At 41.1% G+C, this 16,597-nt stretch overlaps 1 protein-coding gene across 3 annotated transcripts in view; it reads left to right on the top strand.

Moving 5' to 3' along the window:
* atrn (attractin) overlaps nt 1-16,597 on the top strand; it is a 113,200-nt gene that overhangs the window by 12,368 nt on the left and 84,235 nt on the right. For all 3 annotated transcript variants that reach the window (XM_067479825.1, XM_067479826.1, XM_067479827.1), the window contains exons 5-12: nt 912-1,108; nt 3,573-3,741; nt 4,693-4,783; nt 7,824-8,073; nt 8,640-8,823; nt 9,182-9,336; nt 12,334-12,418; nt 15,342-15,568. In XM_067479825.1, the coding sequence (XP_067335926.1) occupies nt 912-1,108; nt 3,573-3,741; nt 4,693-4,783; nt 7,824-8,073; nt 8,640-8,823; nt 9,182-9,336; nt 12,334-12,418; nt 15,342-15,568 (1,358 nt within the window). The remainder of the gene's footprint in view (nt 1-911; nt 1,109-3,572; nt 3,742-4,692; nt 4,784-7,823; nt 8,074-8,639; nt 8,824-9,181; nt 9,337-12,333; nt 12,419-15,341; nt 15,569-16,597) is intronic.

The following is a 16,597-nucleotide window of genomic DNA, read 5'->3' as shown; positions in this document are numbered from 1 at the left end:
TATTTATTTTTTCTAAACCTTTCTAATATTTTCACTTTAACTCAAGGGCAAACTAATTGGATTTCGTTGCTTATAGTTAGTCACTGTGACCTTACATGTTCATAAGCACAGCATCTCATGTGGAGAGAATTTCGTTTCGCATGCATGTCCACTTGTGCTCATGCATGAAATAATACAAATATTAGTCTGGACCGACATGCATGTAAACTGCAGCTTGACTGGTTAGTGGTGGTGTAAAACTACTGGGCCATAATTAATAATTTTTTCAAAGTTTTTCCAAATGTAATCAAATCAGCAGACACCAAAACATTTAAATATAACTTCAAAGCCTTTGGCATTTTAATTAATATTGTTTAAAAACATGAACAAAACCATTTTATTTGTCTTGATGATTTCAGCAAGAAACCACATATTTTGTCCCACAATGTTGTTGACGAGATGCCGATGATTTGTCCCACTTACAGTAGAGTGAAAATACAAAATGTTATAAAAAAAAAAGTTGTTTATCGGAAAACAATTAACTTCAATTAATCTTCAAAGAACGTGCAGCTCTGATTCTTGACACAATGCTTGAATTGGATGGATTGAAAACTGTAGATTTGCAGATTTGCTTTTGGGTGTGTTTGCCTGTTACCTGCCTGTTTGCCTGTTACTTTACCCACACAGCCCCCTGAGAGGAGTGAGGCAGGTGCCTGACCAACTGATGAGGGTGGACAAAGCCAGTAACAATGCATACAGCTGGGTGGAGTGTGAAGTTGCATATTTTTAGCGTTTAAGCCTGTGACAGCAGTTTCTGCACAAAAGCAGATGTCACTGACTCATTAAAGCATGTTCCTGAGAATTGATTCAGAGGCTCTGTTACAGGAAAGATTTGAATCAGAGCTTTTCTTTCCCTTTCCCCTCCCCCCCAGGGTGAATACATGTCCCAACAACTGCTCTGGCCATGGCGAGTGTCGTGTGGGGAACTCCACGGGTTTGGTGTATTGTGACTGTGAGGCCAACTGGAAAGGACAAGCCTGCGATGTCCCCTACTGCCTGTCCAACTGTGGCTACCCTGAGCGAGGGCACTGCCAGGGCAAGACCTGTGTCTGCGAGACCGGATGGCAAGGTGGGCTTGCACTGCAGCATTGCGTTGGCTGCCACTGATGAAGGCTCATGGTTTCCTTCACTTGCACTACTTCAAATTACCACAATGTCATCAAGTGGGCTTCAGCAGGCCCTCATTCGAATCCCTCCTTAGGGACTAGAAGAAGCTTTCTATGTCGTTTCTGCAGAATGAAAAGCACCTCTGCTTTCAGAACACAGTCCGGGTAAAGTGTAAAGGGATTAGAGCTGAGAAAAGTGAAATATAAGAAAACAACTGGTATATTTAGGATCACATGACTGAGGCAGCCACATAATCGGATTAAATGCACAGTGAACCACCATGTACACAATAAAAACCTTAAAATAAATATAATAAAGAAATAAAAACATAATTTTGAGAGAGAGAGACAATTTGTACGTTTAGGTTTTGATGAAGCAGTTGGGATTATTTGATTGTGCCTCCTTCTCCCTGACGACCCAATACTACCATAGTTTCCATACAAAACATTTTTTGGGGGTATTTGGGGGGATAGTTGGTCTTATTTCATGGCTAGTTTGACCACAAAGTCTCCCAACTTTTATTTGTCTGTGTTGCTGAATTATGTATGGACTTTTTTCTCTATTATTATTATTATTATTATTATTTTATTTGAATGGAAGCCATGTAACCTCATTTTCACCACATTATTACATTTTATTTAAATACATATGTAGGTCATTCCTCCCTTTTGTTGGCCAAAGAATAAAAACATAGAATGCAAAAATAAAAAGGAATCCAGTGGAATATCCAGTGCAGCAAGGCACTAAAGAACGAAGCAGTTGGAGGTTTAGTAAAGAGCGTTAGTGACTTTATCCATCCAGATTTTGCCTGTTTATCTGGTGATTCAACCCAGCGCCTCCTCAGTTTTAAGCCACACAACACCCATCTGCTGTAACATGATGGACTTCAAATGAACTTTTTGCCAAATCCGCCTTCTCATTATTTTTGGTTAAGTCCCAAATATTGAGAGTTTTTACTTATTTGACCTGACACAACTGTCTCTCTCTGAATCCGACCATATGGGAAAGTTAAACGCTCTATTAGCTCTTCAATGGCTCCACTGCACTTCTCTACATAACCAGAGACAATGGCTTAATTTAACTGCAGTTATAGCCGCAACTCAGTGAGCTCACGATCTAATTACCAAAGCTGAGGGAGTGAGGAAACAGACTGGCATTTTCTTTAGCCTTTATTACCCTGTCATGGTGTTTCAGTCGAGGAATAGCACACTTAGAGGACTCTGTGCTGCCAGATTGCAAATGCTTTCCTCATTTGCTACACCAAGCAGTGCAAAAGCAAAGACAGATGCTTGTTTAGTCAAGCCAGCCTTGCATTTAATCTCTCTTTCACAGATGCCTAGCCTTCAACAAATTACATCTTTGCAGGAGGCTAAGGCCGCGTTTATTTATGGCAGTGCCACCAAGTATAGTGGTGATTTTGTTTGCTTGGCGATACCAGAGTCAGGTTGAAGAATATTAGCCACTGGGGATTTTCTTTCAGCTGCTGAACAATACAAGCAGAAGTGACCTTGATGGCTGAAGCAAATATTGTAACACTTCATTTCCCGTCACATGGCTGCTTCTGCACGGCCAGCCAGCCCCCCCACCCAGTAGTTAACATCCTGTTTCTCCTCTATGGTGGCGTGATGGCACTAATTGGTCGGTAAATGTTTTTTTTTATTATTATTATTATTATTATTATTATTATTATTATTATTTTATTCCTGACAGGTTTTATCTGCATTTGTGATCAGGTAGAATGGACACACTCTAGTTTAACACCAGCACCAAACTGTCCCCTAACCCCATCGCAACCTGTGGGATTCAGCGCGTCTATTTTGGACTTGTTTGCTAAAAGACTTCCCAAGAATCTCCTTTCCTTTCATTCAGGAGTGGTTCCGGTTTATGTTGCCTTAATTTTTCTTTTCCAGGAGGTTGGCCTTCCCGTTACTCACACCATAACTGTTTTCAGAAAATAATTTTAATCTACTTTCTAATGCTTTATTACCTCACATCTGAACAACCAATCTCTATCATCTTTAACGTTTAAAATGCTCCTTTAACCTCTCTGCCCTTTCTTTTGCGTCTCACTTTCATTATTCAAAAGACGAAATCAATAATGGATCATGTCTTTTTATTTTATTTTTTCCACCCACACAGTCACTGAGCAGATGGCCTGATTTTAGTTTTTTTTGTGTGTGTGTGTGTGTGTTTTAAGACAATAAAGTAAACTAATGACGCCTGTGAAAGTTTAGTCCTTTGTGAATTCAGAAAAATATCTCATGCTAAAAAGTTGGTCATTTGCTGGTATTTAGTCTCTTGAAGCAGTTTTTATATTCCACTTAAAGGTCAGGGCTTGTTTGTTGAAAGTGTAAAAAAAAAAATTAATTTGTGAATCATTAGGTTTCATGTATAACCGTGACTTTGTGGTCTTCCTGCCCCCTCAGGTCCAGACTGCTCCATTTCTGTGCCCGCAAACTCCTCCTTTTGGATCCGGGAAGAGTACGCTGAGGCCGGGTTGGCCAGGGCCTCGCACAAGGCTGTGGTGGACCAGGGCATCATGTGGGTCATCGGAGGCTATGTCTTCAACGCTTCAGATTATCACATGGTCAAAGCGTAAGCCCTCTCACTGCGAGCATCTACACTTTTCAAGCCTTTGGCTGCCGCTCTCGTCCAAAAGGACTGCGAGACATCAGTCCTGCCGTTGCTATGCGACTGCAGGGAATGCGATTTTTGAAACCCTAGATTCTGCTGCAAGAATTTAAATATTTTTAACCTTTGCCCTGTTCTACCAAGCGCTAAAGTAATATTCGCCTGCAGGACTGTCGGATAGAAACCACAGGACTTCCTGTCTGCTCAAAGGGAGCACAGTTCTGTGTCAGATTGGAGAATGTAATTAAAATCATTAAATTAGAATTTAGGCTGATCCTCCTCACCTTCAACTCCACCCAGGAAGATCACATTTATTCCCTTAACTCATATTTATGTTTTATGTGTTGTTTGCAGGCCAAGGGTTTTTCATTTCCCCTTGGTCTCTATCATGTGAGACTATAAAGGAATTCTGCCAACTTTACACAACTTCTTGTGGTCACCTTGACATATTTGTATTGAGTAACAGCATAAATCCTCTCTTGTACCCACTCATCATATGATTAATAGTTTAAAAGTAGATTTTACACATGATTCAAATTAGAATTCACAAATGTTAATTAAAACACAAGTTCGAGACGATCAATAATAACGGCATGGCTCAATTTAAATGGAACTAAATTCCTGTACCAAACTCTCGGAAATCACAAATTAACATCTTAAAGTATAATCCACACAGGACTGAAAATAAAATTCTATCATTATTATTTTTATTTTGTTTTGGTTGAATATGTTGCCCAAGCAAAGTGTTTTCCTGGTGGCTTGTGCAAACCATGAAGTTGTCAGGTGATTGAACTATACCTTCATCTGTTTGACAATTTAGTTTCGTCACATTTTAAAAAAACCTACATTTTCCAAGTGAGAGTCCTTGAAGCCTTTGCATCGAGCTCACCACCCCTTTGTGATTGTTTTCTGTAGGTATAACCTCAGCAGCAAGAGCTGGCTGACCCTCGACCCATCCGTCAACACTGTCACGCCACGATATGGCCACTCACTCGCTCTGCATGAGGTACGTGAAGGCCTCTCCACTTCACTCCTATTCACTTGAACTCTACATGCCTTTGCCAACTCAGTTTCAGTGTAACTTGACTTCTGAAGAGGTTAAGAAAAGAACAAATGACAACGAAATTAATAATTTAAACTTGTCATCGTTTTATTTATGCCTACAGTCGTGTCTGTCTGTTGTCTGGAACTAATATATAAATCTCCAGGTTTTGATTTGCTGCAGTGAAGTGGTGAAGCAGTTTCATTTCAGCCAGAAAAAAAAAACGTTAAAAGCTGCTGATGGAATAATAAATTAGAGAAGGGAGGATTCAAAGGAAGGTGCAGTCGGTCTGCTGTGTGGATTGAGGGAAGACAGTTTAGAGCTGTAGTGTGTTTGTACTGCACAAATTGCATCACAGTGTACGGTTGTGTCTTGTAAGCCAGGGTGGGCTTCCAAGACAAATCTTCAAGTCAAATCGGTGGTGATACATAACATAAGTGAGCGAATGGTTCAGTCTTATAAAAGATGAAGCTAATACTACAGTGTCTCACCTTGAAGCTTTTGAGAATAAGCCTGGGAATCTTTATGTATGTTGAGCAGTTTTAGTGCAGAAAACATTTGTATACAAGTCCCAACTTATAACACAATGGCATTTACTCTTCTCTAATTCTTTTCACATAGTGTGTACTGTAAAGTGCACAAATACATTCTACCCATGTTTACTGTTGTATGAAATCAAAAAAAGGAAAATGCCAAGCTCTTAATATGAAGAGACCATTATTCTGTCCGACCTTCAGCTCTTTATGAGGCAAAATTATTCTGTTGGAAACGATGTCTACACAAGGACATTTGTAGGGTTATTGATACTCAGATTATTTCTTGGATGATCCCCTAGTGGTTTTTGATGTGTTTGAGCTACTATATTGTCAGGCACCATTATAATGATTACTGTTGTGAGACTTTGGAAAGTTCGAGTTCCAGATTAAAAAGTGCATCGCAGTTCAGAACATAACGACCTCTGCACACTTCCAGAGGAGTGTGTGAGGAAACTGGGAATCTTTCAATTCTCCATTCAACATGTCACTTCATTTATGTGGATCTGTTGTGTAGATAAAAGTGTAACCAAGGTTACTCGTTTTGGAATGCACAACCCCAACTTAAGAAAGTTGGTACAATGTTTAAAATGTAAATAAACACAGAATGCAATGATTTGCAAATCTCATCAAACCATATTTTATTCCCAATAGAACATAAACAACATATAAGATGTTGAAACTGAGACATTTTACCATTTCATGGAAAATATTAGCTCATTTTGAATTTGATGGCAGCAACACATCTCAAAAAAGCTGGAACAGGGTGATGTTTACCATTGTGTAGCATCTGCTCTTCTTTTAACAACTGTCTGTAATCGTCTGTAAAGTGAGGAGACCATTGCTGGAGTTTTAGAGGAATGTTGTCCCATTCTAGTCTGATGCAGGATTCTAGCTGCTCAACAGTTCTGGGCCTTTGTTGCTGGATTTTTCGTTTTATGAAGTGCCACATTTTGTATTGGTGAAAGCACTGGACTCTTCACCTGTGAAGCCATGCTGTTGTGATGGATGCAGTTTGTGGTTTAGCATTGCTGAAATACCCAAGACCTTCCCTGACAGAGACGTTGTCTGGATGGGAGCATGTGTTGCTCTAAAACCTCCTTGTACTTTTCAGCATTAATGGAGCCTTTCCAGATGTGTAAGCTGCCCACATCATAGGCACTAATACACCCCCACACCATCAGAGATGCAGGCTTTTGAACTGGGTGGATAACAAGGTGGATGGTCCCTCTCCTCTTTAGTCCACAAGAAACTGCATCCATGGTTTCCTAAAAGAATTTCAAATTTTGACTCGTCTGACCACAGAACAGTTTTCCATTTTGCCTCAGACCGTTTTAAATGAGCTTTGGCCCAGAGAACACGGTGGTTTCTGGATCGTCTTCACATACGGCTTCCTCTTTGTATGATACAGTTTTTATTTACATTTGTGGATTACACAAAGAGATTTCTGGAATTGGTTTTGAGCTGATGCAGTCATGTCCAGTGGAGAATCGTGTCTGTTTTTAATGCAGTGCAGCTCGAAGGCCCGAAGATCACGTGCATCCAAGTTTTGACCTTCTGCTTTGACCACAGAGATCCCTCCTGATTCTCTGAATCTTTTGATATAATTCAGATGGTGGGATCTTCAAAGACTTCACAATTTTATATTGAGAAACATTTTTATGAAATTGTTCCACATTTCTTAGACACACGTTGTCATAAACCTCTGCCCATCTTTACATTTGACAAGCTCTGCCTGTCTGGGTATTAAAGAAACATTTCAGTCATGTTACTGACCTGTAGCCAGTTAACCTACTTAATTGTCAAATGCTCCTCCATTAGTTTTTTTAAATTTTTTATTTGAAGCAATTACTTTTCCAGCTTTTTGTTCCCCTCTTCCCACTTTTTTTGAGATGTGTTGTTACCATCAAATTCAAATTGGGTTAATATTTTCCATGAAATAGCAAGAATTCTGTTTCCACATCTGATATGATGTTTATGTTCTATTGTGAATAAAATATGGGTTGATGATATTTGTTTTTATGTTTTACACATTGTCCCAACTGTTTTTGAATTGGGATTGTAACATATACATTGTATTATTTTCAATATTTAAATACAGTTATTGTATAAAATGTCTGTGTCTGAAGATTAGAATCATGGAGATGTTTAATTCAGATTTCAAATAATATATAAAACAAATCAAAATAAAGAAAAAAGGCAAAAGACAAGTTTTTTTTCGTCACCAATGAGGAAAAACGTTCACTTGGCATTAAATATATAAGTTAGACATTTATATTATAGGAAACAGCAACGATATGCAATGATGCTTAAGATAGTTTAGCGCATACTTTAAAAACGTATGCTCATACAGAAATGTGAAGTTCAGATGATTATATTTAATGCACTGCATGATGATGTCAGTTTATTTGGATCATGTGTTTATGAAGGAGCCTCTTTGCGTTTATGATCCATTTCTTTGTCTCTGCCAGGGGAAAATCTACATGTACGGAGGAAAGATCGACTCGACGGGAAATGTATCAAGCCAGCTATGGGTTTTCCACATCCAGAACCAGACTTGGGTCCTCCTGAGCCCTCGAACCAAGGAGCAGTATGCCGTAGTGGGACATTCAGCCCACATTGTGCCTCCTGTCCAAGAGGGAGCCAGTCCTGTCATGCTGGTTCTGTTTGGACACTGCCCTCTGTACGGCTACATCAGCCAAGTGCAGGAGTACAACATTGGTGAGTTGTACTTGCTGTCAGGGAAACAAAAGGTCTCAGGTTCAACATTGACACCTACCATGTGCCTTTTAACCAGTGCTGTTGACCAAGCTACTCCCTGTCTTCGTCTCATAGATTTGGACATGGTTTGAGTGCCTAACATATCTGTTTATAGCTACAGGAAATTAGCACTGGCCACTAAAATGCAGCTAATGAGTTTGGGGCTTGGGTGGTGTTTTTCATCTAACCCACCAAGCTTGTTGGCAGGCAACCAGACTTCATTAGAAGGTCTCATTTTCCTTTTACAGCCAATCTGTCTGAGAAAATGGGATAATTTAACCTGCCACTGTGGCTAACCGACAAGAGGGTATCTCCCCATCATGTTCACAAATGAAACTGATTTGGTTAATGTGATTTCCTCAATTATCACAAAAAAATCGGATGGAAGTCTAAAGCTGCTTTTGTACTTCTAACAGTATTGTAATGTAATTAAGGAGCAAGAATACAACGATTCATAGTGGCTTAATGTTTATTTCACATACCAAACAGTTCGATTCTCCTGTTATGTTCTGTGTGTGACTCCGCAGCTAAAAACACATGGAGCATGATGTCTACAGAAGGTGCGCTGGTCCAGGGTGGCTACGGTCACAGCAGTGTGTTCGACCCCGGCACCAGAGCCATCTACATCCACGGAGGCTACAAGGCCTTCAGTGCCAACAAGTATGGCCTGGCTGGAGACCTGTACAAATTTGATGTGGACAAGAGGAAATGGTGAGATTCTCTGGTTGACACATACTCAGAGAAGTTTGTAGAATGTTGCAAAGGTTTATTTAACAGGGCGTCGTGCTGTGATTCTTTTTTTGTTTGCTACCAGGAATCAGAACTTAGGAGGTGGCTTGACTCTGATAATAGAACGTGCGTTTTAGTGTGAGCCAAAGCATTGGTGAAACACAGAACAATGTACCACAAGGTCACTACACTTAAGCTCCAATGTCTCCAGGGTAGTGAGCAAATACTGTGGAAGGAAAGCAGATGTGTGTATCCTTGTCACCACAGCGAGGGAAGATTAGGGAGCTATCTTGGCTGATTTAAAAACTGCTGTATAACAAGCTCCTCTGTGTTTGTGCAGGATTATTCTCAGAGACAGCGGTTTCTTCCGTTACCTCCATTCAGCCGCGATAGTGAGCGGGACAATGCTGGTATTTGGAGGAAACACACACAACGACACATCCATGAGTCACGGGGCCAAGTGCTTCTCTTCTGACTTCCTGGCCTACAGTCTGGGTCAGTAACACACACACACACACACACACACACACACACACACACACACGGTAAAAATAATAATAGTAAACAATAATAATAAACAGACTCCTGCAGTCTGTTTTCCCAAACTTCTGCTGAGTGGTCGTCATCTTTTTTTTTTTTCCTGCACTGAGCTGCTTTGCATTCAACCAGCTGTACAGTCTCACACCTGGGAGCTGCTCAGTACAACCACAGTGTTTTGTTGTTGCATGCTGAGCAGCTCCACTGGAGCGACAGAAGGTCAAAGGTTGCAGCTTGATGTACACCAGCGGAAAACCACAGCACGTTTTTATACAAAGGGGTTATTATAATATGGTGTTCAGCTTTCTAGCTGTGTAGTGCTTTTTGCCTGTGCACACACTGCAAAGTCTACATGATATGTAGAAATCACTCGCGTCACTTGTTTTTTGCACAGACAAGCTGAAGTTTAAAGTTTCCTTGAAAGTACTGGTTGAAGGTTATTTGTTTGGTTTTGTGTTAACCTTGTTATCTGCTGAGATGAGTTTTTTTTTTTTTTTACCACAGTAAAGCTGTTAAAGCTTAAATTAAAAGTCCAGTCCAGTGATCTGGATGCACCTTTGTTCAAATCTCGTGCCACCTGGATGACCGTGAGGACGGGCGGCATTTTAAACAGAAGCTCGGCTCTGGACCTTTATCGTGCTTTTATGTGACACTTCCCCTGTGCACAAAACCGGCTCCAGACAAACTTGATTGGCCAGAAACAGATTTTGTAGAACATCCCCTGGAGCTGTGGGTCACACTTTTTGATGATTTTAGGGGAAAGTAAATATAAAGTGATCAAAACTCAGTAATGTAGGTAAAGTAGGTAGTTTAGGATTCCGGCCTGTGGTTTTGGGGACATCATCTTGTGTCTCTAATGTTAACATTTTTGTGCTCTTCTCTTTTTACTGCGAAGGTGCCCTTGATCAAGATAGTCAGCCCTCAGTTTGTGCGTGTGGAGAGTGTTACAAATACAGAATTATTTCCCCTTGTGTATCTGGATGAAGAGGAAGTTCAGTGTTTGACTGAAGTTTTGAGTCTGTATTTGGTTAAATATGAAGAGCAAGTACTGAATGTTATTGATTGTAGTCTACTTTTTTGGATTCTAATTATAATCCCATTTAAAGTTCTCTGTGCCCTAATAGATGTTAGCACAGCTTTGTCAGAACCCATCCTGACATCCCCATTTTGTTAGCTGTCCGCAAACATTGTTGTAAATTGATTCGGCCTCCTTCCACAGTGCTGTCATAAGCTCCTCATTAAGGAGGCTTTCAGTCTGTCTGGATGGGAGGGAGAATTCCCTGCAGGCCATGAAATGGCCCGAGGACATTCTGTTTTTCTGTGTCATTACGAAGATGATTGACAGGCGCTGGAATTACAGTCTCAGTGGCAGGCACCAAGCAAGCCCCCCCCTCGGTCTCCAGCTGGCTGTTGTCCATGAGAATTGCATGTTGGGGCTGAAATATCTGCTAGAACATCCCTGTTTTTGCTCACTGGACTTGTGTGAACATCATACGATGGCGAAGGCAGCTGCAGCACTTGCGGAAGCATTACTTCAGTTTAATTCTTGGCTGAGTCTCCTATTCATATGTTTGTGTGACCACATGCCTTCACCTAATTGGCATAATGAGACTTTGTCATTTTACTCTGGTCTCCATATCTCCAAAATCTCAAAGCATTGTTTTCCCTCCCTCACCATTGTTTTTTCCCTCTTACCTGCCACTCCACATCCTCTGTATGATCTTGCAATTGGACAGAAAAAGACTAGCAGGCTATTTTCCTCGCTCACCTGCCCCCACGCTCACCGGCCAGCTGCAGGGTCCGTGTCAGCAGCATCAGCTCTGTAATTGTCTGGTAATTACGGCTGAGACGGGGCCGCACGTCAAGAACTAATTGCCCCTCCTTAACAGCCTGAACTCAATTAGAGTGAGAATTTAAGGGCCGTCCGCTATCCTGACATTGGTAGATGGTGTCGTAATAATTCCCCCACTCCAAGGGGCAATGCAGCGCAGTAGCTGCAGTACTGGGCTGTGACACCAGAGGGCACTACCCACCTGCGAATGTGGCGCTGTCACACTCTCCTCAGGGAAACCATGATGACTTGCACTGCATTGTACCGAGTGAAGGTGATGTATTGCAGTCACTGTTCTGTGTTGAAGCAGCTTCGACTTTCAGGCTCCCCGTGCCAGCACGTTGTGTCGTTCTTTGTTCAGCGTTTTGTTTTTGCACACAGTATGATGAGTACACGGTCACATGCTATTTTGGCTTCATTTCAAATCAAACCCATAAGGGATTCAATGATTCGATGATTTGCGTATCCAGTAAGGATTAATTCGGTGAGTTGGAGGTTAACCTGTATTAGGGGTCATTGTTAAGTTCCCAATTTGGTTTTCATTTTCTCCAAAATAATGTTTTTTTTTTTTTGTTTTGTTTTTTACTGCTACATGACCTGTAACGATATTTACTGAAAATGTCCTATTTAATACTGTTAAAACAAGTGTTACATGAAAACATGTTAACCTTTTTATGGTTTATATCTACAATCTGGGACACTAAAAAGGGCTCTGGACAGTTTGGAACCCGAGACCAGAACAGACAGGAGGACCTATCACTTGCCTTTGTGAGAAAATAAGACTGCGATGGTGCAGCACCTGTCTGTCAATGTGGCAGCTCCATTACGCTCAGGGACAAGATCACATGTCGGTCATCCACGTTTCAAAAACTCTTGGTGATTTAAAACAAAACCAAAACTAAGGTGTGAACTCGGGTTCAAAGATCAGTTTGAGAATCTTTACACCTCCTCGTTTACACCATTTTGCAGACTGATCACTGATTTACATGAGGATACGAGTTTTCAAACATCTCACTAACCACCAATACCATGTCTGCTGCATTTGCTGCTGCTGAATAAAATTTGAAATAAAGTGTGGGAGCAGGTCAATAGTTTGACCTCTCACTGTCTTCTCTTCTGTCCAGCTTGTGATGAGTGGACAGTGTTGCCTCGACCAGACCTCTACAATGACGTCAATCGCTTCGGGCACTCTGCAGTCTTCAGTGACAGGTAAGGATGTGTTCAGCAATTAACTACAATACAAGCAGTGTTTTGTACGATGCTTCACAAAAAAGGCTTTGTGGGTAATATGATGAAAACAAACAAACAAAAAAATAGTTTTACCGAAGATACATTTGCTTCAAGTTCAACTAAGATTGAATTTTTTACACTATACATGATGAAATACGGCTTGGCACAGAATACAGAAACTGGGTTGTTTTAAAAGTAATCAGCCCAAATCATAACTCTCCAACTGGGGAGACCCAGATACCTTGGATGTGTGTGCTATATACTTAACCTAACTGGGCTGAGCAAATGTGCACCACAAAGCCGTGGCACCCGGAAAGTATCAATGGAACACACGGGTTACAGAGCCGCAGGCTAAAAGGGAACGTCCGTGCTGTAGGTGTGCATCCTTCAAACTCTGAAACTGGAATAAATAATAAAGTTTCTGTTCATTAATCTTGGTTCCAGGGTGCATGTGTAGAGGCAAACCAAGGGGACAAAGTAAAACTATGAAAGGAAATTCAGATAACAACAAAGTGGTGGGAAAAATGACCAGAAACGATTCTGTTTTTTTTTTTAAAGGTAAACATTTGCTGGCAAAGGAGTCTGAGAATCGATTTGTGTATTTCCATTAGCTACTGCAACTGTAGACTGTCTGAAATAAGTTTTTAAAATCAGTTTGTCGCTGGATGAGATGTGTCGAATCCACATCCCTTGTTTGATGAGGAACAAACACAATACACACCAGGTTGGCTGTCATTTATGGGAAATTTCCCATTGGTGTAAATCAGAACTGCAAAATGTGATTTGCCTAGTGTGGGACACAGCTGCAAGAAAAGCGGCTTAAATTACCACCCTGGCTACCCAGATCCAGATGTTGTGCTCATCATCTGATGTGAAAAACACAGTTTTGAGTCATGGCTGACCATGTAAGTGAAAGGTTTCGGCACCATTGGGAAGAAAAGGCAAACCTTTACAGCCAAGGACGACTGACAGAGACATTGTGTGTTCATACATGGCATTTCATTGTTAGTATGTTGGGGCCGATGCTGTGACCAGAAGAGATGACTCATCGTAAGTATTCTCTGCACTGCCAAAGCGAAGCAAGACACAACGATCCATATTAAATTATACATCCTGTTGTTGAGGAAGCATCAAATATTTACGTGAATCTTCAGAACCATTTGAATAAATGCTCGCCGATGACTCCTGTTCCTCAGGAGCTGTGCAGAGTTTGTTTTTGCATTCATTCAAATCCCAGTAAGGTGAAACTTGCTTTTTATCCATCTTGCTCTTTAACGAAAAGACAAAATGTTAAAAGCACTTATCAATAAAGCATGGAAAAAAATGGAAAATGTACTTGAGTTTGAGATTAAATGTCTCGTGCATCACATAAGCCCAATATTTTAGCCCCTTTACTTGACCCGTTTGAGATTTTACTCCGTTTCTCTTAAGAACTTCAGTACACATTCAGGAGCTTTCGCCATGTAGTTAAACTCCTACTCGATCCTGCAACAAGTCCCTGCTAGCTTTCAGCAAATGGCACACGAGATGTATTTGCTCTTGGAGCCTATATGCTGTCTTATTCATATGTTTTAGAATTTTGATGGATGGACAGATACATGGATGCTTACTTGTATTCCTACTTACTTACTACTTATGTGCATACTTTACTTACATATTTCCTACGGTATGTATTTACTTATTTTACTTCCATACGTTGTATTGTATTTTGCTATTATACTATTAGGTTACTTAGATGTATACTTACTTACTTCCCTCAGTCTCCCCCCAAAGTGAAATTCAAGTGTTGCAGTAGCCAACATTACACATGCAAACGCACAGGAGACAACGAAGCAGATGGGGAAGAGACTTAAAGGCAAAGCATCTGACACTAATTGTAGTTCGATTAAAAACGTAGAGAATATGAAGAATATTGCATGGTATCAGTCAACACACAAAGCTGTAAAGCAAATGCACACAGTCCACAGAATGTACTTTACACCACTTATGTCAGAATAGCTTGTATATCATTACATGCTGTGTAATATGTTTTAGAGCTACAATTTACTTAATCATTCATCATGCTCTTGGCAAATACTTGGGTGGTTTCAGGCCTCACTGTCAACAGTTTTTATTGGAACTACTTCAGACACAAGTAATAGTGGAGAGTGATGTTGTTTTTAAATCTGAAGTGATTTTTCAGTGGTTTCCCCTCCAACGTACCAAGGTCACTGCAGACTTCATACACGATTGTTGTTTAAAATGAGTGGGAAAATCATTCCCCCCCCCCCCCCCCCCCCCCCTTTTTTTAAAAAAAAATTTTTATTTGAGTGAACCAGCTCTTATTAATAAGTCATTTTACTCTCTGTCTTCATCTGCTTTTCTGCCACGACTCCCATCTTTTAAATAAGAAAGGCAGCAGCTAACTGATGTGGTCCTCTGCAAGACTCCCGCATTCTCCTCCTTTTGATCCGCACGCTCAGCAGGATGTCCAGAACCAACATTTTGAAGTGTGCCCTCTATGATCCAAGAGGACTTTTGATTAGACTGGTGCAAATTACCCATCCACCCTGCACAGCTGCTGCCACCAGCACACACGTGCACGCACACACACACACACACACACACACACACACACACACACACACACACACACACACACACACACACACACACACACACACACACACACACACACACACACACACACACACACACACACACAGAGCAAAGGGGCCTGCGGGGTCTATCTACACAGGAACAGACCTCTTGGTAGAAAGGAGGACCACTAGAACTAAAGTTCTGATTCTCGCCATGCACAAAAGGTCAAAACAAGGGGAAAATTGTAGGTTACAAATCAGATCCTTTTACTCTCCCCCCCCTCAAAATTCTCTAACAGCTTCTCTCCTCTTTTGTCATTTAGTGTGATGTACGTGTTCGGCGGATTCAACAGCCTCCTGCTGAGCGACGTCCTCATGTACACCTCACCCAGCTGCTCGGCCTTCTCCGCTGCAGAGTCCTGCATGCAGGCCTGGCCAGGAATCCACTGCATCTGGAACAGCACCCAGGGGATATGCCTGCCTTGGGAGAGCAACGCTATTGGAAGCGATCAGCAGCAGCAGCAGCCAGCCTTCTGTAATACCCGATCATGTAGGTGACACCACCGCTGTATTAGGATCCTACAAGTAAACACGTTAAGCTTTTGGTTTTAGGTTCTTGCTGCCTTTCTTGAGTGAAATAGAGGAAACTTGCTCTTCATTCCTCTTTGGAAACGTTGCTGTTGATGTCTTTGCTTTCCAGACATTCAGCAGCTCAATTTGAGGTTTTGCTTCTTTCCCTTGATTTTTATATGATTTTGAATATGAGTGATTTATCAAGTATTTGGAAACGTCACCTTGGACACTATATGTGTATCACATGCTTGTATGTGTCACATAAACACATTTTTCTGTTTTCTCAAAGATTACAGTGTGTCCCAGTCTTCAGGTTCTACTGCCGTTTGGGTGCATATGTTTGTGTCCTTATGTGTGTCGGACAGGACAGGAAGAGGTAGTCATCAGGAAGAGTTCAGCCAGGTCTCTTTGGTTCCTGCAGAGAATTCGCTTCCATTTGCTGTTTACCATTTATCACAAAAAAAAGAAAAGGGGTAAAAAAAACCAAACTCAGTTTAACCGGTGTGGCCGGTCTCATTTTCTGGTGCCGACATCTACAGCAGTGCCGGCAGATGGAAACTGCATCCTGGGACATTTTAAGGTGCATTTAATACCAGAGAGGCCCCCCCCTCCTCCTCCTCCTCTCTCCTGCTGTCTGGCAGACACCCTGCCCCAGTTTCCTCATGTCCAGTAACTGGTGTCTAGTCTGGCTACTTACATTGTTTAAGAAAGAAACTCAATCAATGTGCTGCTTTTCTATTTCAGGCCCGGTAGCTCAAATTCTTAATAACAAATTATAATATTGAATTTTAGAATAACATTCAAGGGTCAGAAGTCAAGCTACTGTAGTTCCACAGTGATTCAAACAATGATTAGACTAGGTCTCAAGTGGTTTTGTCTGGATGGACAATAGATCTTTGCGCTAATGGTGTTGACTAATCGTTGACTCTAAACAGCTTTTTCCATTTTTCAGTCACTGCTTTCATGTGTAAATACACCTTACGAACAACAAAAAGAAAAGTTTGGT

The sequence above is a fragment of the Channa argus genome, chromosome 16 (assembly GCF_033026475.1).
Source record: "Channa argus isolate prfri chromosome 16, Channa argus male v1.0, whole genome shotgun sequence".
In the NCBI taxonomy this organism is placed as follows: Eukaryota; Metazoa; Chordata; class Actinopteri; order Anabantiformes; family Channidae; genus Channa; species Channa argus.
This window is presented reverse-complemented; position numbering and strand designations above follow the sequence as displayed.